This window comes from Thermobia domestica, chromosome 10 (genome assembly GCF_964235325.1).
Source record: "Thermobia domestica chromosome 10, izTheDome1.hap1.1, whole genome shotgun sequence".
Lineage (NCBI taxonomy): Eukaryota > Metazoa > Arthropoda > Insecta > Zygentoma > Lepismatidae > Thermobia > Thermobia domestica.
Window position 1 is genome coordinate 138,651,967 of NC_137463.1, and position 25,682 is coordinate 138,677,648.

General features: G+C 37.5%; 1 protein-coding gene across 5 annotated transcripts in view; it reads left to right on the top strand.

Annotated features, from left to right (window-relative positions):
• Window positions 1–25,682, top strand: part of fidipidine (coiled-coil domain-containing protein 93) — a 327,823-nt gene that overhangs the window by 61,692 nt on the left and 240,449 nt on the right. For all 5 annotated transcript variants that reach the window (XM_081728605.1, XM_081728609.1, XM_081728608.1 and 2 more), the window contains exon 6: window positions 8,150–8,281. In XM_081728605.1, the coding sequence (XP_081584731.1) occupies window positions 8,150–8,281 (132 nt within the window). The remainder of the gene's footprint in view (window positions 1–8,149; window positions 8,282–25,682) is intronic.

The following is a 25,682-nucleotide window of genomic DNA, read 5'->3' on the forward strand; positions in this document are numbered from 1 at the left end:
GTATATTCTCATTTCTAGTTAATTCAGGGAATTGATCCGGATCACTTACATCTACAACCTTTGAATTCTTATGAGAAGGTTCTGTTGATTCCTTCATCAATTACAAGATTTTTTCAAAAGTAATTCATTAAGTTTTTCATTTTGGGACCTTAACTGCACAATTTCCTCTTTCAAGCCTTCAAATTCCCTTAGAAACACACTCTTCAGGTTATTCAATTTATTTTCCAAATTTTTATTCAAAGTTGAACTTTCAAGACCACCATGATCACCTTCACTAGCCCTATCACCCTTTATGCAATTATTACATAAAAATTCGGACAACTGAATTGAACTACTGTCCATTTTCGAGTGTGATTCAACACATGTAAAATGACAATTAAACAATTATTGCATTTGATGAACTTTTGTCTACCATAAATGGGCTGACTACAAAAAGGACAATTCTCGCCAATAGGGGCCATAGTATATTGTCTAAATAAATTCAATATTCACTTTCATATATACAAAACTATTCTACACACTACTTGCCCTAGTATGTGAACTAAAATTTAAAAAAAAAAAAAGAGAACAAAAAAAGAGGTTAAACAAAATACACAATGTTCACAAAAATTCGCTTCTCGACCTGCATTAGGATCTAAAAGAAGATCACACGGCCCAGCCTACCAAGTGAGGAACATAAACAAAGGAAAACTAGTAATTCCCTTCAGCCATGGAAGCCCTTCTGCAACACACGTCCCACCATGAAGGTTGGAAGGCCGACTTACTGCCCGCAGTGTTACCAGCCCGGCCACGAGGAGACAGGGATAGTCGCTCACAAATGGAAACTGGCCAGAAAAGAAAAAAAGACCTTAAAGAAATGAGCGACCACTGGGCCAAAGGCCGAGAGGCGATAATAATAATAATAGCAACAAACGTATTTATAACAAATTTATAGGGCGGAATAAAGAAGATAAACTTATGCTTGATAACTTTCACCTGCATAGAAGCGTAAGTTTTCAAAATTAAAGGAGTAAGGAGGTTTTGTAAAAGCGTAATTAATTATTAAATTTATGTTGTATTCGATAAATAAAAACGATCCTTGCATTCTTTTAAACTTTTCAAAGTTCAAATATTCCATGTTATCGTGAATTTTACTCTCCATTCATGATAAAATCTCTTTTTTTCTTCTTCTTCTTGTACTTTTATTTTTCCTAATACAATCCTGATATTTGAGTAAATTCAAATAGGAAAAAAATAATTTTCACTAATGAATCTAAGAAGTGAAGGCTCTAAATGAAGATACCAAGCTGCGAAATGAAACAGTGTGTTTGATAGAACATGTAAAGAAAGGAATATTAGTAAAATTATCGCGGTTGAGCGCTATATATAGGACTTCCAGACGTCCCGGTTGAGCCAGAACAATTCCGGATTTGTATTATTTGTTCTCCAAAAGTTATTTAAAACTCAAATGTCCCGATATTTTTCTCTAAAATATAAGTTAATATCATTTGTGCGCTATTTTAAAAGTACGCATTTATTGGTAAGCAATACTCGGCTGATATTAATAATTTGCTCTCTGTCACTTACTTTTGGTGAGTGTTGACCTATTATTTGATTAATTCTGATATTTAAGCGAAAAGCCAGTGTATAACTATGACTTTACTACAAATTTTCATAGGGTGTCCCAGTTTTTAGTGTAAATTTTATAGTGTGTCCCGGTTTTTTACTCTGAAATTCTGAGAGTTCTAATCGTATGGAGTCAGGAGAGGGATTGCAATATAGTAGGAGGAGAGCAAGACTATGCTACTGATATGTTCAAACAAAACGTAGGAATAGTGAATCTGATTCGTTGTTGACTTGTTGCTCCAATCGACGAATGTTAACTTTGTTCATTACAACTGCTTTCCGACTTGATCCTGATTTCCGATTGGGTGATATTCCCTTTTCTCAAACGACAAATATAGTGTTATATAGTTGTTTTAGGCACATTTTCTTGTTTAAAATGATCTGCGATTAACTTTTTTCCTTTATTAATGTGATTATCACAAAAGGTGTACACTCGAGAAATCAGTCCTTTATGATCCATGATACAATATCCCTGTTATAAATTACTTCACTCCAACAAAACTCCGTGTGATTAAAGATGATGGACTATGCTAATAACTTGTAACGTACAAAAGAACATCCAGTTAATATTAGCGAAGTATATAACGGGTAAACATGAGTGCTAAATTTTAGGAATCCCCCGTTACGTGTCTGATGAAGCCAAAGTGGATAATTATCGAAACTGTACACGTAAATATTTTTTACAATAAATGTTTAACTTTGCTTAGCGAGTAGTTTAAATCAGATATAAGTCTGCTAAAAGCAAAGTTTGTGCAATAGAAAATTTCTTTTATTATTATAAGTAAACTAAGTTTGACTTTGAGGTAGTTAGATTTCATTTTTCAACAATGTTCACTCTATTGTTAAAAGAACGAGCACATTGATTATGGCTGTTCTGAGGTAAAAATTTCCTGAATCCTACTTCTAGTACCCTCGAAAAATCAACAAATGATGCCAGGTTCGTTCCCCCAGGCCAGCCTTCGCAATCGGGGAAAATGTGCAGATGTGTTTTTACTTGCAAGTGTAATAAGATATGTTGAGATAACATTATATTGAAATACTTAATAACAGTATTTCGAAACTATGTATACATGTTAGCATATGTTGATTTTGTCGCCTACATTTCCATACGTAAAAGAACATTTCCATTGGAAGGAAAGACAGTGAACATACGTCTTGCATCCATATTGGAATGAAATAACAAACGAGGAAAAAAAAAAACAATAGCATTTGCAATGGATATGAAAGTATAGTAGTTGCCTTGGAAATTGTCATATTTTTGGCAGGAAAAGCTCGGCTGGAGTGTTCATATTAGCTCACAAGGGAACTTTCCGAAAATGATAGTTGCAGTGAAAGATATGGCCTATGCCAATTGAAAGAGATGTAACAGAGATGAGCATTCCCAAAAAATTAGCTGCCCATAGCAATAGGTTCAAGAAATATAAGGGGTGGAATTTCGGGAAACAGCAAGATTGGACAAGGGGGAGACGTGCAAATTTCGCAAAAAAAAGGGGGGAGCACGGCAAAATACAATGCTGACAAGTGATGTATAGAAAGAGACTTGCCACAATAGGGAACAAATGGAGGCCACCAGTAGGGTTAACAGTGTTGCCAACTGCAATAAAAAGTACATGTTTTGTAAAGAGCACTATATGAATTGAGTGCAATATTCAGTGTCATGTAGAACATAAGATATGGCGTGTATAATCAGTGGTACAATCTAACAAAAGAAAATAGAAAAAACAGAAGTACGAAAAATACGGAAAAGACGAAGTTGGCCATAATGCGCCACATTTGATCACGAGCTGTGCATATTAGAATGAACAAAACAAGAAGCTCCGACTATGCAGGAAACTGACGTACCTAGAGTCGAAAAGAAAAACGAGTTCCAAAGTTGGCAGCACTGGCCATAAACATCCAGACAAGTCTAATATAATTAGGCCACTCGCTTCACAAAAAGAAAATTCCGGCAACAGGCATCACTCGGAATGCATCAATGCTAGAGTGATTGAGGCAATGCCAAGTCGGGGAACATGAAATGGTTGAGTTGAGCCAACAACCTATAATAGAAGTAAACATTATGTCATGGTTGGGTCGTATGTGGGAATATACAGGGTGTCCCACCAAACTTTGTGACCTGAAAGATTTGAGAAACGAACAAAAATGTGACGGATCCAGTTGTGCAGGAATGTACCAATGTTAGGGGATGATAAAAGTCTGTGAGAAGCAAGTGCCCCCAGGATCCCCATCATAGGGCCCCAGGAGCCAACTTCATACTTTCAAATGGCAACAGGGACCGAGTGGTACCTCTCTCGATAGATCATGGAATGTGCAACAACACATATAGGAAACATTTGCTATGTGAAGCATGTTTTTCAGAATGGCCGCCACAAATATATGTTGTGTCTTAACATGGCATCGAACATTGTGATCTCAAATTGCTGCGAAGCGAAAAGAGATGTTGCAAATCCAATTGCACAGGAATGTACTCATGTCGAGAGCCAAGAAAACTTTGCAAGAAGCAAGTCCCCAGGGTCCCCATCATAAGGCTCGAGGGGTCAACCGCAACATTTCAAATGGGAACAGGGGGCGGATGATATTTCTCTGGATATATACAATACCGCCTATAAGAAACATTTTTGCCATATGAAGCACGGGTTTCAAAATGGCCGCCAAAAATGCACGTTGTTCTTGTCACCGAGCAGATATTTTTGGCGGCCATTTTGAAATATAGTAAATATTTCTGATATGCGTTGTTGCATATTCCATGATTTATCGAAAGAAATATAACTTTACCGATGGTGCTATTTGAAAGTTTGAAGTTGGCCACTGGGACCCTATGATGGGGGACTTGGAGGCACTTGCGTCTCACAGAAGTTTCTCGCCCGCTGACATGGGTAATGCACAACTGGATGTGTCACATTTTTTTCGATTTGAAACTACTTCAGTCGCAAAGTTAGGTGGGACACTCTGGATACATCATATAGGCGGTGATAGTACTGCAGGCAGCAACACCCAGCAGATCAAGCCTTTGATTATGTTTGCTTTCAAATGTGGATATGTAATAGAAAGACCACGTAAAGCTCCGACACCTCTAGAGTACTGTTTCGAGACATTCACAGGCGATCATTGTACCATGTATGACGGATTGGCAGTATTCCGCGGTGCTCACTGCAAATGTATCTTCTGTTTGGACCATTGTCTCTTCGAACAATTGCACGTACAATGTGGACGAGCATGTACAAATGCTGCGAAGGCTAATGCCTCTTGCCGGAATTTTCTTTTTGTGAAGCGAGTGGCCTAACTATATTAGAATTGTCTGGATTTTCATGGCCAGTGCTTCCAACTTTGGAACTCGTTTTTCTTTTCGACTCTAGGTACATCGATTTCCTGCATAGTTGGTGCTTCTTGTTTTGTTCATTCTAATATGCACAGCTCGTGATCAAATGTGGCGCATTATGGCCAACTTCGTCTTTTCCGTATTTTTCGTACTTCTGTTTTTTCTATTTTCTTTTGTTAGATTGTACCACTGATTATACACGTCATATCTTATGTTCTACATGACACTGAATATTGCACTCACTACATATAGTGCTCTTTGCAAAACGTGTACTTTTTATTGCAGTTGGCAACACTGTTAACCCCACTGGTGGCCTTCATTTGTTCCCTATTGTGGCAAGTCTCTTTCTATACATCACTTGTCAGCATTATATTTTGCCGTGCCCCCCCCCCTTTTTTTTTTGTTGCGAAATTTGCACTTTCCCCCTTTGTCCAACCTTGCTGTTTCCCGAACTTCCACCCCTTATATTTCTTGAACCTATTGCTATGGGCAGCTAATTTTTTGGGAATGCTCATCTCTGTTACAGCTCTTTCAATTGGCATAGGTCACATCTTTCACTACAACTATCATTTTCGGAAGGTTCCCTTGTCAGTGGTAAACCACAGGATTTGTAATCGTGAGGTCGATTCCCGTTTGGGTCAAACTTTTTGGTATGTAATGCTACATTCCTCAATCTATATATATAAAAAAAATGAAAGTATATGTGTTTGTGATTTCATAACTCTGGAACCGATCTCGAGCAAATTTTCAACACAGATGACGATCGGGCCTGGGATGGCTTTTAGTACTTCACTTTAACGGTACAACGTAGGGCAGAAACTCTTGAGCCACGCAACCAATCTCGATCAAATTTGCCACATAGATGAGGTTAGGGCAGATGGTTTTTATCATTTCACTTTGACGGTGCAACTTAGGGGAGGGAGGAGATATATATATATATATATATATATATATATATATATATATAAATGAAAGTGACTACATTTGTGACTTTAGACGCGTTGAACTACCCGACCGATCTCGATCAGTTTCAACATAGATGAGATTCGGGCCTGAGATGTTTTTCATCATTTCAGTTTGAGTGTGTTTTTCATAACAATTTGTGAGTATGGTGTGTACAGGAAGTTTCCTGCCTTTGCCATATACAGTGAGGCGTCTGTTAAAAACACGTCGCCATTCGGATATCATGAAGCCACAATAAGTGCATCGCTTTGTTGAATATTTCACTGACTCCTGAATAATTCACTGTTTCTGAAGCTGTACAATTGAGTAGGGAAATTTCACTAGCCCAGTTTCCATCAATCGCTACTTTTGCTATGTATCATCCTAGTGAATCGATGGTTTATCTATTTTGGTTCCTATTTATATACTGTGAACTTCTTGCCGAATATTAGCCATTGTCCATTGGTAGCATTTATTGACGGTACAAGAATCAGGTATCAGTCTTCTTTTGAAACGTTTGAAATTTTCGATTCCTCATTTTACTTAAAGCAATATCAGAAGAAATTCAATCGCGTCAAATAATTCTTCAGAAAATATAGATTATTTAGAACTCTCAACCATCTATAACTGTAACACCATCATCTTATCTTGAAAGTGGTCTCTGAGCTGCCGTGTGTTGACATACCACTCAACCGTTAATTTCCTTTGTACAACTATCAAAGTTAACAGAATAAGCATTTATTTCTCCATATCGGACACCTTTTCGCAATAGTGACAAACGTTCAAGCGCGGAGGACACGCTGAATTCCCACTAGGAACCGATGTGATTTGGATCCCACGTTAATCTGTAGTTCCATATCTCATATAGTCTGGTTGTTGAAGAGAATCCTAAACTTCAATTCAATCAACCAGCCAACAAATGTTTCAGTTCATGTAATATTTAGTTCAGTTCTAGCCATAATATTAAAATGATTTTAAAAACCAATTTTGTGCAATTAAAGAGCAATAAGTTCTGCTAAACGAAACTTTTTAACTAAACAACAGTGCTGTTCAAATTCCAAGTACTCGGATGGAATCCCTAAAATAGATTGGAATTATCTGTTACAGATTAGATAGGCAGTGTTCGGAAATGTACAGACAACTAGATAGACAGAGAGAGAAGAATATTTCGTCCTTCATATCTGTAAGGAAAACAACGGTTCGTCAGCAAAGTAGGTGGACATTGTATTCATGCATGCATGATGCATATCAAGTGAAATGCTTGACTTGGTTTGGAAGAGTTTCTCCACTTCAGGAAAGACTGTGAAAAGAAGGACTTTTTTAAAAAGCCATGACCTGCCTAGGAAATAAAATATGAATTAGAGTTTTAAAGAAAGCTTTAAATGTTTTTATATTCACAAACAAGGATAGAAGCACACGAATGATTGTAAATTGTCATAGAATAAGACAAAAATTTTAATTTATATTAAAGTATCCGGTTCAGTTACTAGACCATTTTACTGTGGCATTGTAGCGATAATAGAAATAGAAGTATTAAAATAATCAAAAGTATTTATAGTGCCAAAAGAAAATTTTAACCAGGGGTAAAAATACATGGGTATTATTTAATTTCTCCCAAAATCACTTGGTAGTGATTACGGTTCGTTATTTGTAATTATGATGAGTATAAATACATTGCAGACGTAGCATAAAAACTACAGTGCACAAAACAGAAACTAGATTGTGCTAGGTGGCCACCATAAAGCACGAATGCTGTCTAACCGAGTCAGGGCAGGAGCGCAACAGAGAGGCCCGAATGGTAGCGTGGGGGTGCGTCCGTAGGGAATAGGTGTGTCAGTGACGGTGGATATACGCATAGAATTCGTTTACAACGGCTCACTGTAAGTCACAGTACCGGCTCCGGAGCCGTCGATGAATTTGTGGGAGGTACTAATTGCCATCCAAATGCGTTATTAAAAAAAATAAATAAAAACTACTAACAAACGCCTTTTAAAATCATCAAATCATAAAACATGGAAATAAAGCAGAAAAAAAATTACCCTAGTTTTTAATAAGAAAAAGATGTTTGCATTATATGTATTTGTTGAAAGTTCGACGGTTAAAACTTTATGCTGAAGCACAATGTACACTGGTAATTAAACTCTAGGTGATGAATAAGTGTGCTAATTCGTATATGTCATATCCTTATACGTAAACATAATTACTGATAGAACACGAAGGTGAAGAAAGTTGAAGATAAGTTTATTAATATAATTTAATTAATTACTTTTATCTTTATTCCAGAAAGTCTATTATCCTCAGAGAAAATTTCGTGTAAAAGATGCTCCGCCTACCGAAGAAGAGTCGCGTGTATGCTGTACGCTTTTGGAATATGGCTACGCAATAACACCGTCTGCTTTGAGTAGTGAATCTGCGGTAGGTAATCTTTCAAATAATCACATGCTATTTATAACAGTGTATTATCTGTGGTAAAATGATGTACTGCTTATGACCAATATTATTTTCTGTATTATCATCTAAAGTGAAATTTATAATACAAAATAGGTAATTTTACAGCTGTATGTCGGTGAAATTTGAAACAGGTTGGTTTAAATTTAACCTCGGTCCCAATTCGATGGAAGCCAAATTTTATCTCAGTCGTAGGAATGTCAAATTTAAATCAACATGGTTTAGATTTATCTTCGGTTCATGTTCGACGGATGCCTAACTAGCATAATGTAATTAATTTATATTCTGGTTCGCCCATTTTGAAATACATTAATGTCAGATTTCTATAGCATTTGAAATTTCTGCTGTGAACGGGCTATAGCATACAGCATATAGCATATATAGGGTTTCAGTTATCTAAAGTAATCGAGATAAACTAAAGTCGACTCAACTGTGCTCGAACTTTAGGTTTCCGATTCTAGTATTCCTGTGCGTGTACGGAAAAATTTAAAATAAAATCTATATAAAAATAATGCTTATAATAATAGAATCTATTTTCCCCCAAAATTGCTTTCGAGGATGTTTTAAAATAACGTGCGCTGCTGATTGGAATGTAATTCGCAGATAATAGAACTTTCGAAAGGATTTTCTCATGCTGAAAGGCTGAAAGAAAAGGTTCTCTCTAGTGTAGCTTTCGTAGAAGTAAATGCGCGAACTGTCTCGCTCAATAGACAGATTAATTTTATCTAACATTAAGTTGTCGATTGATTTAATTAAGTTTTAATTTTAAAATAATAGTAAACCGAAAATATATTATATTAATATGCCTGTGACGGGCAGCTCAACTGTTCCCTAATACACTAGGAATAATATCAAATAGAAACAAGAAATGCTTTACCACTTCCAACTGAGGTTAGGAATCTAAAGCTATTTTCCATAATAACAACAGTGACGCAGAGTTCAGACAACAGTAGCAAACATTTTAATGATCTTATAATAACGAAGAATAGCTTAATAAACAAAATTACAATTATTTGGGCTTAGTAAATAACACCAAGAATTTGAAGATGTTTCGAAAGCTATCTTGTTATAAAATTACTGTGAAATTTTCAGTCTTGATGTGAGGATATCTTCATCAAAACTTTCTTTGGTTGGAATCTGATGGATTTTGTCTCTTGATGTAAAACTCAAGTTTATTACCTCCAATAACTGTTATCTCTTTTCAATAGCAGTTGAATTTTCCAAAAAGAATAGTCTCATAAGCTTGAATTGATGTATGCAAAATACTAACAGTGAGACCTGATTACTTTAATTTCTAGTTACAAATTTTTAATAGTGTTTTTGGAAAACAGTGATATTTAATCTAATATCGATCTTTAGCACAAAGAAAATATTTCTCAAAATGAGATAAAAATAATAAGTAATTTCACTATCTTTTCAAATAATTGTATATGCGAAATATTGCAATAAATGATTACACATTAATAAATATTAACATACATATATACTTATATATATAATTATATCAATAAATAAGAAATTACTCGAACATTTGGCCACTCGTTCACTATAACATATCGACATTTTGTCTTTGATTCGCTCTAATTAAAATTATTTGCATCTTGGTAATTTAACAAAATGTCTGTGCAGCGTTCGACCCGGGCGCCTCATTTCGAAGAATTTTGAAAGTTTTCTTTAGCAGTTTTATTCTACGAGATATTTTGTTAATCACCTGAGAATCTATCGAATTAACTATTATTCTCACATTCGTGATTTACATATATGCATAGCGAAATTTACTAAAATATATATTAGGCAGTAAACCTAATCAAATGCTATCATAATCTATGCAAATTGAAATAAACGGACAGGCATTTCCTGTCTTCTAAATGATGAGTGTGATGTTTAATACTGTTTACCGATGCAGTTCTTAACCTTATAGTCAACTTCTTTAAATAACATAAAAATATTCATTATTCGTTTCTGGGTCTTCTTTTTTAATTTTTGATAACTTTTACTTATTTAACAGAATCTAACATTTAAAATACGTTAATACTGACCTTTTAGGTGTAAAAGCAACCAGCAACTTTCTTGAAATACTATTAAAATGACTCAAATTATTAAATACATGAAATTGGTTCTTAGGAAAACTTTTCATAAATCATTGCTACATTTGACTTTTGTAATAATGATAATGATGATAATATTACTACTAATAATAAAGATTTCATCTTAATAGAATTCATATATATATATATATATATACTATATATTTGGTCTAGGAATTAATTCGTGCGGTTGGTACGCACACATTGAAGCTGTAGTACAAACACAAAATACATAAATACCTTAAGAAAAATATTGTCCATCGCTAGCCACCACTTTCGCCCATCTGTCAGGCAATGTACGGATTCCGTGGCGAAAGAAGTCCTCATCCTTGGAAGCGATCCAGTCAGAGACCCATGTTTCGATATCTTCTGAAGAAGTAAACCGCTGTCCAATCAAATCGTTGTTCATGCAATCGAACAAGTAGTAGTCCGAAGGAGCAACGTCTGGTGAATACGGCGGGTGGGGTAAAACTTCCCATCCGACATTTTCTAAATAGGTTTTGACCGGTTTTGCGACATGTGGGCGAGCGTTATCATGTTGAACAATAAGTTTATCATGTCTGTTCTCCCATTCTGGTCGTGTTCTGGCCAGAGCTTGCTTCAAACGCATTAATTGTCGTCGATAACGTTCTCCATTCATAGTTTCACCCGGTTGCAGCAGCTCATAGTACACCACACCTTTCATATCCCACCATATGCACAGCATAACCTTTGCACAGTGAATATCTCGTTTTGGTTGTGATGGACCTGGTTCACCTGGTTTCACCCAGGCCTTTTTTCGTTTAGGGTTCTCGTAATGGATCCACTTCTCATCACCCGTAATAATTCGATGCAGAAACCCCTTTCTGCTCTGTCGTTGAAGCAGCAATTCGCAAATGGTTTTTCGTCTTTCAACGTCTCTGTCTTTCAATTCATGTGGAACCCAATGTGACATCTTTTGAATCATTGCCATGGCTTTCAAGCGTTTGGAGACTGTTGTTTGATCAACGCCTAATGCTGCTGCAAGTTGTTCCTGCGTTTGACACGAATCCTGCTCGAGCAATGCTGTCAATTCTTCGTCTTGAAATTTTTTTGGCTCTCCAGCTCGCTCTTGGTCTGCCAAGCCGAAATCACCACTTCTAAACCGTGCAAACCACTTCTGACACGTTCGCTCAGCTAGAGCATGGTCACCATACACTTCCACCAAAATACGATGACTTTCAGTCGCACTTTTCTGCATGTTAAAGTAATGCAGCAGGACACCCCGCAAAAACACTTTATCAGGCACAAATTGCGTCATGTTCACTTAACTACAAACTGGTGTTGTTGACGCTTTAATCCACTGCCCTATACTACGAACGATACGCGATGACAGAGGTTTGCAACACATGTGTGGATGCACGGAACTGTGGGACGCTCCGTTCGTTGCGCCATCTCTTGTCCACCCGCACGAATTAATTCCTAGACCAAATATATATATATATATATATATATATATATATATATATATATATATATATATATATATATATATATATATATAGATGCAAAAAAGCCGGCTTTTTTGAATCGATGGTTTTTTTCACATAAAAAGCCGGCTTTTTTGGGAAAAAAACGAGAATTTTGGAAATTTTGGCTTTTTTCATTTTCATGATTTTTCTATCCAAATAGCTTTCTTATAGTATATTCTATAGTTAGATAACAACTCATGACCTAAATGCAATATTTAGCTCTTTAATTCACCATCAAGATGGATGGAGCACATGTTTTACGAATTAAAGCTAACATGAAGGATATAGTATTTGAGGGCAATTTTACAGGCTATTTAACTTTATTTTAACTTTTGAGTTATCGACATTTTTTTTTCTTCTAGATCATTTTAGTTTGTCATCCGTGTTTCATTTCTAAGAGCTTAGTACTCTAGCTTCTAGCACAAAAGTTAAACTTACGTTTTTCTATATGTCCGTCAAAGCATACGTTTTTCAATATGTCCGTCAAACCGTACTTCCACATTTCTGTTATACTGTAGTTGTGCAATGATTTACCAATACTTTTCCAGATACAACCTTGAATACCAATTTATACAAATAATCAGTAGCGGATTTAGAAAAGTAGTTTGGGAGAGGTTTCTCTGATTGTTTCGTTTTCTAAGAAGTCCTAATTTTATTTAGGAGGTGCTTGAAGTTTATGAGTACAGGCATAACTAATATTTCTTTTCGTTTATATGTTTAGCAATAATCTTCCGGATACAACCTTGAAGATCATTTTATACTGAGAATCAGTGGCGAATTTAGAAAAGTATTTTGGGAGGGGTTTTCTTACTACTAATGTTTAGTTTTTCTAAACATTCGTAATTTTTATTTGACGGGAGCTTAAAGTTTATGAGTAAAGGAATAACTAATAGATATTTCGTTCGTTTTAGACATTCCGCAACTTTGGGGAACAGGCTTCAGTCCGAAAGACCGATCCCCTAACCTTCGCAAAACCGTCACTGCTGGTAATTAGTAATAATAACGATTTAAAAACAGTAAGAAAGGAAGTCGGACAACTCCTACACTCCTAGTCGGCCAGTACACGCACTATTTCTACATTCACAGATGGAATGAAGGAAAGCTTTGTCAGAATGGTCGAATGCTGGGTTGAATCCCGGACTTTCCGATAGAAGCGCAAAAGCCAACCACTCAGTCATGTCTGTTGTGCAGTTGTATTTAGCTTAAATATATTCCGAGTCCTTTTTTTTTTGGGGGGGGGGGTGTTCCGTAATGATATGTTGAATCCCTCTTGTTAAAAATTCAGAAAACTTGAGGACTGGGTAAACCGTGATGATGGTCAAGGGCGCCCAGGTTGTGGTCTCCAAGGGAGGGGCAAGTATAAGCAACGTTTCAAAAATAGTTTCAAATTTTGCTGTAACTAATGTAAAAATTCTATTGGATTTTCGATATTCTGAAATACATTTTCCTCTAGGGGCGAGCGCCCCCCCCCCCCCCGATGGGCGCCCTTGATGGTGGTTATAAAAAACTTAACTGTAGAATTTCAAGAATATACAGAACCAAAAGTTCCAGATGTGCACCCTTTAATTGTATCATATAAATCTAAGTATTTCTCTTATGTTTTATTTTAATTTTATTTTGTTTCAAAAAGAGGGTATGGAATATTTTGAAATAAAAATACTACAATTTTGCTAGTTATTTGTATATTTTTTAAAACAAGTTTTTACTTTTAGGGTTGGCTCGTTTACACCAGCTGTTTTTTTTTTTTTTTTTAAATAACCGGTTTAAACCAAAAAAAAGAACAAAAATGACGTTTCCACACGTGACGTTTCCACATGTCAAACCATCTGCATTAGTCTTATTTTTTTTTCACCTTTTAATCAAGGTGTCCCATGTTCAATTCTCGGTTGAACCACAAACCTTCTCTCATGTGTAAACCAAGTAGCGGTTCGGATGTCAGTTTAAGCGAAAGTCTTCTCCTTGATAACCTCGATATTTCGTAAGGATGCGAAACGAAAGCAAACTGTATATTTCTGCATGCCTAAATGCCTGTTGTTTTATAAAGAAGCCAAGGTTGCTTAAATATATTGATTGAAATTGGTAAAATTTATCGATTGCCTACGTAGCTTCCAACATTAGCTTGGATTGGACTTTCAATGATATCTACATACTAAATTTGTAATTTAATACCTCAGTTTTAGCGTACTGATTATAATACGTTGACCTTTAAATTTTACATGGAAAGTAATAACGGATTTTCCAGTTATTGTTTTACATTTAAAATAATTACGGGATTTTCCCGATGGCTAGGGCGGGAGTTTCTCAACTTAAGAAATTTACTGACCGGACTTCTTTAAGCTTATGGGACCTCTTCCAGCATAACCCCGTTGTGGCATAATAACACCAAGGCGAAACAAACTTATTTCTGTGAATATGTAATATAAATACATAAAGCAAAATATCTAAATCAAAAAACCTGGTTTAAACCCCAAAAAAGCCTGGTTTAAACTGCCGCCAGAAAACGGGTTTTTGGCATTTTTAGAAACAACCATGGTTCTTGCCAACTCTGCTTACTTTTGTATATAGGAGATTATTTTTTTATTATTATATACATTAGTTAATCCTTTGGAATTCATAATGTAAAAATGTTGAAGTAAAATTGTTTAAAATATCTTTTCGAAATTCATGGTTTATTTTCGAGGTTTTATATTATTATCGGCATCAACCACTAATTAAATGACTTTTTGTGTTATAGAGAAGCGAAACAAAGTCTGCTTTATCAATTTAAAGCAGGATTTTGAAAAAAGCCCAAAATTTCCCAAGCAAAAAAGCGAAGCAGAAAAAACCGAGTTTTTTTCCAAAAAAGCCGGTTTTTTTCCGAGCTCTTGCATCTCTCTCTCTATATATATATATATATATATAGATAGATAGATAGATAGATAGATAGATAGATAGATAGATAGATAGGTGGTGGTGGTGGTGGTGGTGGTGGTGGTGGTAGTAGTAGTAGTAGTAGTAGTAGTAGTAGTAGTAGTAGTAGTAGTAGTAGTAGTAGTAGTAGTAGTAGTAATAATAATTAATAATAATAATAATAATCTGCAAGTGGTCTAGTTGCGGAAATTTGTCAGCAAAAAGACCACTTTTCATTATCTACTTTTATGACAGTGGCCTATTTGCTGATTGGGGATTGGGGTGGTCTATTGGCGGAATCTTGGTGGTCTATTAGCCGACTTGAGAAATTTGTGGTCTAAATGCGTAATAAGGCTTGCCAACCTCTGCAATATAACCATGCACAGTAGATAGCCTTATTGCTTGGTAATCATGCGATTTAAGTTTTATCGCTAGTCAGCCATACTGGCTTAGGTTTTCCTGGTTAAATCTCATTTCAGGGTAGACGTATCATATCATTTCCATCAGAATATATACTTCTTCCCTAAATAGTTCCACCTTACTAGTTCATCACATTTCATTTTTCTCACGCTAGTGACTACGCCGCCTTCTACCACCACCTTCTAACATCGTTATGTCACCTAAGACGTACCTGGAAGATCAAAAATGGTCCCCATAAACATCGACGATCTGCCAACGTTCTAGAAGGCCAAGGATTCCATCGCATTGGGCCGTGAAGCGAAGAAGGTATCAAGTGCATTTTGCACCTCTACTAGAAATTTGAAGTTGCTTCCTCTAAGGTTATTGTCCAAGGAATGGAACAGGTGATAATTGGATGTGCAATGTCCAGGGAGTGTGACGGATGCAATAGTGTTCAATGCAAGGCGTAGAATAGTGTCCCAGGTCACCCTAGCCACATGGGGCTTAGTGTTGTCTTGTAACTGGAGGACCCCTTTGTGATTCAGAAGTACTGGCTCCAGAGCGTTTAGTTTTTCTTGAACACGGTTCAACTGCTGACAGTACACAGTTACATTGATTCTCTGACATGCTTGTAACAGGTCCCGATGCACGATGCCGCGAGCAGTCTACCAAACACACAGGAGGACATTCTTCTGGTGCAGTGCTGGTTTCGGGTGTTTTTAGAACCGGTTCATGGGATGCTAACCAATGATGACGGTGCTTTGGAGCTTCGTACAGGACCCACTTCTCATCACATGTCAACACCCTGTCCAGAACTGGCTCCTTCCTCAGACGAGAAAAAGAAATATATGGGTCTGCTCGTGTTGCCTTCTGGCCCGGGGTCAATTCATTTGATTTAGCGAGCTACATGAGACGAGACCTACTGATTAATGTGGAATCCGAACCACATGAGCTTCTGCCGGGATCCGAACCCGGGTTTCCCACGGCAAAGGCGCGTACGCTAACCGCTTAACTACGAAGGAGCTCGGAGTCAATTCATGTGGGACCCACCTACCGAACTTGTAGTGCTTCCCAAGTTGATGGAGAAGCTGCTGAACGGTTTCTCCACTCACACTGAATTGTAGTTCCGGTTCCTCATATGTCTGGAAACTGTTCGCCTCAATTGCTGGCTGACGATCTTCATTTTGTACATGTGTTGGTCTTTTGGCATGTGGTGCGTCTTCGAGTGTTTCGTCACCGTCCTTAAATTTGCTAAACCACCGCTCCACTGTCTGCGTAGTCACGACACCCTCACCAAAGGCCTGGTATATCTTCCGCCCCTCTGCATTGGCGTTTGGTCCCAGTTTGAACTTGTACACCATACAAGCACTTATGACATTCTGTGGTGGTCCCATGTTCACTCTCTCCTTAAGCATGTTCACGGTGTAAGTACCAAGTACAGGGTGCGGCACGTAAAACCGGCCCGTCGTAATATTCTGGTATATTGTGTTTTTGGTAACACTTAAATAATCTACCTTCCTACCAAGAGATGGCGTGTTGAGGTCGGGTCGACTTACGTGACCTGCAGCAGTCACGTGCAGCCGCAGCCAGTGAAACTTGTCGAAACCAGTTGAGAAAAAGGCCTCGTTGTGTTAAGCCGGGTGAGTGTCAGTGTGTGATAATGCCGTATTCGATACCCGAGCGTGTTGCCATTGTTGAAGGGTTCATTCTCACTGGATCTTTTGTGAAAACAAAGAATTTGTTTCGGGAGAAATTTCCAGGACGTTCTGTGCCAGCAAAAAGCACCATTCAGGAATTGATTGAAAAATGGCGGCGTACAGGATCGGTTCAAAATGCTCCCAGGTACAGACGACCATCTGTCTGCACACCTGAATTAAAGATGCAGGTGGAGGAGATAATGACAAGAAGTCCTCGAAAGTCAACCAGGAGATTGAGTCAACAGGTTCATGCGAGTGAGAGAAGTTGCAGACGTGTTTTAAGGGGACTGAATTTAAAACCGTACCGGATAAGTGTTGTGCAAGAACTGAAGGAGCCTGACCTGCAGAAGAGGGTGCATTTCTGTTCATGGCTGTTGAGCAATGTTGCCAGTGGTTTCTTGGATCCACTAATGCTCATCATGAGTGACGAGGCGTGGTTCCATCTGTCTGGGTACGTAAATTCCCAAAACAACCGGTATTGGTCGACAGAAAATCCACACGCAATCCACCAGGTACCCTTGCATGATGAAAAGATTGGTGTTTGGTGTGCCATTTCCGCCACACGCGTTATTGGGCCCATATTCTTTGAGACGACAGTGAACAGTGACGTGTATATGGGAATCCTGGAGGAGTTGTATACACACTTGACCGAATAGGAGCATCAGTTATGTTACTTTCAGCAGGACGATGCAACATGCCACACATCAGCTGCATCATTGTCCGTTGTGCATGAGATGTTTACACCAGAGAGGACAATCAGCAAAGGCTTGTGGCCTTCTCGGTCACCAGACTTGTCCACGTGTGACTTTTACTTATGGGGACTGTTAAAGGGAAGAGTATACGAAACAAATCCACACACAATTGAAGAACTCAAGACCAGGATCCAGGATGTCACCAATAGCATTACAACACAAGAACTGACAAGGGTACATATGAATCTCCTCAATCGTGCTCACATATGTGTTGAAGTGGGCGGAGGACACTTTCAGCACCTGCTGTGAAGGCTGCTGTGAAGGTGAGTAGTCATATTCAATACATTACATTTCATTTATGTGTTGTAGTTAATCATATTCAATACCTTACATTTCATTTTATGTGTTCACTTTACGGGCCGGCTTTACGTGCCGCACCCTGTAGTATGTTGGATATACCCACACCAACAACTGATCTTGGCATTATCTCCATTCGCATTCAACTCACGGTATGAGAGTCAATTGAACACAGATCTCCACAATAATCGACAGAACTTTCTTGGTTACCTTTATAATAAGTTGTCGTCGTGGAAGTTCGTCAATACAGTTTTGTTAATATATTCATCTTTTAATATTCTCAAAGTTATGAGACACTAATATTCTGGATTAGAATTTTTAAATGACGACAGTTTATATTAGTAAATACTTGTTTGCTTATTAATAATATGAATTGAAGATGCACTGATTTATTAAATTGAGATATGAAATTAGCAGTGATGCTTAGATAATTAGAAAATTCAAGTGCGCTGCAACCTGCTACAATCAATCTCAAAAAATATACGTAATTCAAGTGCATTTCATACCACGATGTTTATTTTAAACGTGTGAGTATAGGAAATACTGTATTCAGCAATTTTGCTGTATTTTTTTTACTTTAACATATATATCAATATACGTATTTAAATTATGTAGAGTTTATTACTTTTATAGAAAATATAAATTTAGATTTCTAATACAGTACTTTAATTCAGTTTTCGTTAAATAGGTAAAGAACTCGACTATAGATGTTCAATGGTAAAGCGCTCACCTATGATGCGTAGGGTCCCCGGTTCAATTCCTGTTTTCATTAAGTTGTTCTTGTGGTGGCAAAAAGTATGTGCATCGAAATTTCAAGGAGTTGTGCTGTTCTCGCTCGTCTTCATTCCACAATTTCGTTCATTATCATCACTGTCTCCCTTAATCTAGATGCATAACGTGAGAAATTAAGTAAAGATAACATCGTGTTCGTGGGTTCTCTTGGGTTCTCCCTTTCCTCTCACGTAAAACTCAAAAATTTCATTTAATTTCATTTCAAAAATAGAAGACTTAACTAAATTGCCGTGGAAATATTTTATTTATAATCAGGAGGGATTCATTCCCTCATTATTGACATGTGTAAAAAATAGAACAATGTTACGTATATAATTGTAGAACACTTCTATTTATTTGAAGACCGGGGAAATGAGATAATTTTAATATCTACTTCTCGATTGATTTTAAACTCACGTAGTGGGGATGATTGTGAAGCCACAAAAATATGCACCTAATTAAGTCAATTTTATTATTATTATTATTATTATTATTATTATTATTATTATTATTATTATTATTATTATTACCAAAGTTACAGTGTAGCTTATCCTGCAAAATTGTTTTAAATGTTTACAATATGGGGTTGCTTTGATCCACCTTTCACTTCTTTAGAGGGAATTCACCCTATACCAGGGGTAAAGCCATCGATTTATTTCTGACTGATCCCAAGCACTAAAGACTGTGAAAAATCCTAAAAGAAAATAGTAACTAAATAACTTTTATCAAAATCGATTGACGTTTACTTGATATCTGGGATTTTTTAAAAAATCGTCGGATGGAATGTAATCAATCTCTTTATATTTCACTGATTTCAGTTCTTCCAGGAGGGGCTCAAAGAAAATATGCTCCATATTACAACATTTTTTAAACGAAAATTATTATGGAACATATTTAAATAAGGTATAAATTCACCCTTCCATTCTTGGCAAATTTTAGTGACGAACTGGGGTATTATCGGAATCCTCTAAGAAAATTTTACATTGTGCTTTCTCGTATAATTATTAATATTATTAATATACTATACATGTAATTATTAATATATATACATTTATAACTAATGTAATGTACTGAACAAAACGGAGAATATCGTTAAAATAAACTACTAACTGTTTTACAAAATGAAGTACGTTACAATGCGTTTCTGCAGGGAAGAATTTGCCGTTAATATTGTTCCTAATAGGAATATTTTGTTCTATGAGCTGGCTTTCGTTCCTGTATACACTGAAACTGATGGAAGAATGTAAATACAGGAAATTTTACAGTAATTTGTTCATGTAATAATCTACTTCTACATTTAATGTCTATAAAATGTTCGTATAGTTCTCAAACAACTATATTATATCTTTAAATTCTACAATAGATTATTGTACAAAATTGTCCAAAGATGAGATATGCATATCAATCGATAAATCTAGTTGAACCTAAGAACCGGACATGCGGGAGGATAAAACCTTAAGTGTACTTTTCGAGAAACTCTGCAAAAATAAATATTTATGGTGCTTAAAAATGTTATTAGTGGTCAACAATAGCAGGCTCAGTAACATTATACCTAATAAAGCGAAATTGATATTTAAAAAAATTTACAAAGCATTTCATTATAACACCAGCAAGAAGGCAGCACATTCTTTGGTTAAAAATACAATAACTTAAAACCATCATTAACTTTAATTTTAATAGAATATATCAAAAATCCAGGATTGTAATCGTAATAATGTATCCCCTTGAACTAGGATATGAGTCTTACCGCCTCGGACAAGGCGCTGATAACTATAGCAAATATGTGAAAGACGTGTGTGAATTGCCATCTCGGCACTTTCTACTTTTGATTCTTAACCGAAGCCGTACTTTCATGCTCGTATTCATAGGCGCCGCCTTTGGGGGGCAGGACACTTTTGCCCCCTCCCCCAATATTTAGAGATGGGGTCCTCGCCCCTCCAATATAATCCGGCCGAGGAAGAAATAACAAAGAGGAGCAAGAATTTCTGTTGTAAACTTCGTCATTCCTTTAATCCAACGTTAGGAATGGGTACGAGTCGAGCTAAAACTCGACTCGACTCGAATTCGAACCGAGTTCCGAGTCGAGTCAAACGTAATTTTCTCGAGTCGAGTTCCGAACCGAGTCGCTGTTTTTTAGGTCAAGTTTCAAGTTGAGTCGAGTTTGATAAATGGCTCGCTCGTTCAGCTCGTTTTAACTCGTTTTAAAATCATGGCATGATTAGACTGGAAAGCGAAAGCCATGAGAAATGTAAGCGATAAAGTGGAATACTTTTAGTATTGTTCACGAGAGGAGACACTGCTTGTATCTCGTTTCGTCTCGATAACGAGACGACAAAGGATTTTATAACGAGGCCTCAAATGTCGTTAGCACCAATTTAAGTATATACTTTAGTTCTTACCATCAAGGCTGAGACCTGCACGGTCGAATTTTTTAGCCCAAACAGAAGCTCAACCCGGGTAGTGATGTAAACTTGCTCGGCTCAGTTCAACGGAGCGAAATGCTCGAGCCGGCATCGTTGGGATGAGACATGGATTCGCCCCAACTGAGCTATCAGCTCTGTTCGTCTCGGTTTGGGTGAGCCATCGGCTTCGATCGGCTCACCCAGGCCGACAACCCTAAGCCCGAGCCGAGCAGTTTTGAACGTTTAGCCAGCGCCCTATAACTTTTAACAATATTTGGCCTTAGCAAAATCCTTGCTTCTCCGGAACTCAAATCCAGAATCTCGTGAACGATGGCCATGCCTCCTAGACTTCACGACTACCGAGGTCGGCAGTCAATGAGTTTTTAGTATTCAGATAGAAACCACCTATCTTTCATGTTTATACACGGTGTTGTTATAATAATAATAATAATAATAATAATAATAATAATAATAATAATAATAATATTGTAGTAACAGTAGTATCATTGATAATAATTACACTGTCTATGTAGGATACTTGAAGAGAGTACTTGAAACTACATAAAATTTAGCTCCATTTGGCTCGTTCTGGTTCGACTCGGCTCGAAACTCGACCTGAATTCGAGTCGAGTTGGAGGAATTTTTTCGAGCCGAGTTCTCGAGTCGAGCTTAAATATGTCTGTTTCGAGTCGAGTCGAGTTTCAAAGAACTCGCCATCCCTACAGCCTTCTTATTCAATAGAAAAGGCGGTTTTCAGACTGGTATTGAATAGAGCACTGAAGCTTCAACCAACACTCTGGCAACACTGACCTGACAAGTGAAGATCAATGCAGTGTGAATTTTGCAGCGGAGTAGTGGATCGAGATTTGGGGGAGAGGGGGGCCTTCATCAAGCAGTTAATTGAAAACGGTTGAATACGATGATGATATATTCACTCATTGCTTGGACCCCCCAATATTTTCTTCAAGTCGGCGCCTATCCTCGTATTTATATAAGTGCTATTCTGTGCTCGAGCAAGGTTGGCAGAATTTAATGAGCTGCAAATTTTGGATTTTTTTTTTTTTTTAACGATTCAAATAAAGTAATATTTAAAACTAGCAACCTACAGCGTCCCGTGCAAGCGCGAGAAAATATCTTAATGTGTTTAATTCGCTCTAATTACAGTAGTTATTAATTAGCTAACTTATCTGATTATTTCTAAAATATGCGGTCCTTTCAAAGAATATTATTCTGTTCAGTAGCGTAAGCAAGGGGAGAGTTTTGGGGTTTGAAATCCTATTTAAGCAAGATGTTATGTAAAAGAAATAAAAGATATACGTATATATAGACACTTAAAATTATATGAACTTGGGAGTCTGAATCCCCCTTGACAAACTTCTGCGTAAGCTACTGATTTTTTTTTTCCTACTTCCTGCTTTGAATGAAATTTGCAAGTACAGGGCAAGCGTGAAGATGATCACCAGCTTTATTATCAAAATATATTTAATGTTTTTCGATTTTTCTTCAAAACAATCAATAACAAAAGAAAATAAACGACTGAGTTTGGTTTTGAATCGAAATTTTAAATTTTAAAGACTAGTGCGAAGTTTGCTCACCCAATATTATTTTATAAACGACTCTTAATATGATAAAGAATCTCTTGCCATAGTTCATGAACCGAACAACGTTAATAGAGACACTGGATTTCAACTCAGCCCCCTGTGGAACCCGGTCATCAGTACCACAACAAAGAAAATGACACACAAACATCCAGATAACCCTCAGCCAATCAGTACAACGGACTACGGAACATAGCCAGCCAACCACAGCTCCAGTCTTCAGATGGAATCAGCCAATCAGGAACCAGCACTTTCGGCAGTCCAGAGTATATATTACTTACATCCGCTGATCACTACATAATTGCCCTGATGATGAGAACGATGACAGTTCTCGAAACGTTGGCCTATCCACCAGTTTTCACGTGGCTGATTGCCGGAGAAGAACTTTATCATATACGCCGCCAGGAAAGCTTCAAATCTTACGACTCTTAATATTTTTCGAAACAAATTGTTTTCCCTTCAAACCAATCAGTAAGAAACGAAAAACAAATGATTGGCATGAGTCGAATTCAAAGGACCCTGTGTAAGTTCTCGTCAAAAATAAAAGTTCTATTTCTCTCGCTTTTTTGCTGTATTCCTATAGATATAAAGGCAACTCCTCAGGAAAAATATATTTCGACGACACTGATAACGATTTCAAGAAAGTAGGGCCAAAATACTGCAAATTTTTATAATGGAGTATATGGGAAACTACATGTTATATTCGGATTTTTGTAGGTACCGTCCACAACTCTGAGATCAATGATTTCCACATATGATGTGCATCAGAGTACGGGACAAATAATAGGTAGAAACGAAAGTGGTGTTATGTTTCCTTTGGCTGATACAGGGTGTTGAAATTGGGCACCATCTGGTAGTTTAATAGACTGTATGGGAGAGTATTTGGTGGCTGAGAATTGTATTACGTACCATCAGCGCCTCCGAAATGCTGATCAAGATGATGTGGTATTCCTCCCGAAGGCAGGGCTGTGATCCTAAGGTCCCTGGGCAAGGTGAACCCACGATGGTTTGCCATTGCCTGCCATGAGATGATGACGTCCGAAGGATGGAACCTACAGTTGAACAAGGGATCCGAACTTCCTCTGTCCCCACCGGGAATCAAACCTGAGATCCCTTGATTACAAGGCGAAGAGCTTATCCATTCATCCACCTGGGACACAATCTTACAAATAAGACCATTGTTATATGATATTTAATATTACGAAATAGACAGAAAAGAAAGCGTTTGGGTCTGTTTCACACACACACCGACACACACATATACAAACACAAAAATAAGGCACCGGAAACATATAAAGATCACAAACTGTTAAATTCTATAGGAATGGACAATATTGTCCTTAGATATTAATGACAACCCCACGATTAGTGTTCAAAATGAAATGAAATGAAATCTTTGAGTTTTACGTCCCACGGTTATGCCGGTTAGGCTAAAGGAGACGGTGATGATGAGTAATGAATGAAATGGTGGAATGAAGAAAGTGGGAGGAAACGGGAGAACCCCGAGAAAACCCACGCACACGGTGTTTGTCCACGACAAAGTTCAGTTGGCGGGGGCTGGGATCGAACCCGGGACCCCTAGCACCAGAGGTGAACGCTCTACCACTTAGTGTTCAAAATGTGCAGCAGATCTCCTTATAACCAAAGTTAAGTCATGCCTGGATCTTCATTACCGTGTGCGTCCCTAGTGTCCAGAAAAATACCACTTAGGTGCGAAGCTGGAAAATGAACAGTTTCATAACGACCAACACCAAGATACCAAAGAACGGAAGCTACATGCGAGGAACATCCGAGAACACGAGCTCCACTGGGGCATTTGTAGTACCATCCAAGAATAGCGTCGGCTCCTGATTTTTCTGGATCATACTCATTGAAAAGTGTGTACTGCAAACTCTGTACATGTCGAGATTGAATTTTAAACCTCAGGATATATGGAGTGATATGCAAATGGAACAGTGAAAAACTACCATCAGATTTCATGTGCTCTACTGCATATGCGTGAGCATTTTGAATTTGATAAATTCCAAGCGTGATTTTGAATAAATCTTTTTCTGTCAATCGAGGGAAGTCAGTAATTAACGATCCGTCATACAGTTCCAAAATCTTTGCTGAGCGTTTGTCAATATCACCATATGTCTGTAGTTTCTTGTATAGTTCGTTTGTTAAACAAAAACGTGATAAGATTTCAATACTTTCGTCAGACTTTTATGGTGCATCGTTAGTCAATGGAAGCGCAAACTGATTCTCTAAGACACCTGCAATGAGTAAATACCCGCGTAAGTAGAGAAGAGCCGCAATTGGAACCCTATCCCTAAACATCTTGTACTTCATTTTGAGATGGCCACTTTTCGCTTCTGCCCTTTGTCACAATACGGGATTGGTTTGCAGCCAGGCAGTCACACTGCTTCTTTCCCTTTTCTAAAAGACATGGCATTTTAGCAATGATCCCCACCACCTCCAACACCGTCATGGAATCTCGGAATCCCTTATCAACCAAAACGCAGTCCCCTGGTTGTAAGAGCTGGTTTAAACCATTTGCTGTGTCGGCGAACATAGAGTTTGTAATACTAGCATCATTATTTACACCAACAAATGTACCAACAATGTCGACAATGTACCCGCTGGGTGTAACGATCATCATGGGTTTCACTAACGGACGTCCTTTTTGCACACTATACAGACGCCTTTGCAGAGTGTAGTTTATCGATTTTTCGGTGTAAATGTATGTTCCGTCAAAGACTAAAACCAGCTTGTCATCCCCTACCTCATAAAGTTTGCGGGCCCAAGCTGGAACCTTGCTCAGAAGAAACGAACGAGATAAATGCTTTGAACCGAATACGGACGGTACAAACTGCCTCATCAAAGCCTGCCTGACTGATTTCAATGCATTTGACACACTTCCGTGTCATGGATATCCAAATATTGCTCCCAGAAAGTCATTACAAAGATCATGCCTGAGTTTCGTTAACAACATGCCCAGTCTGGT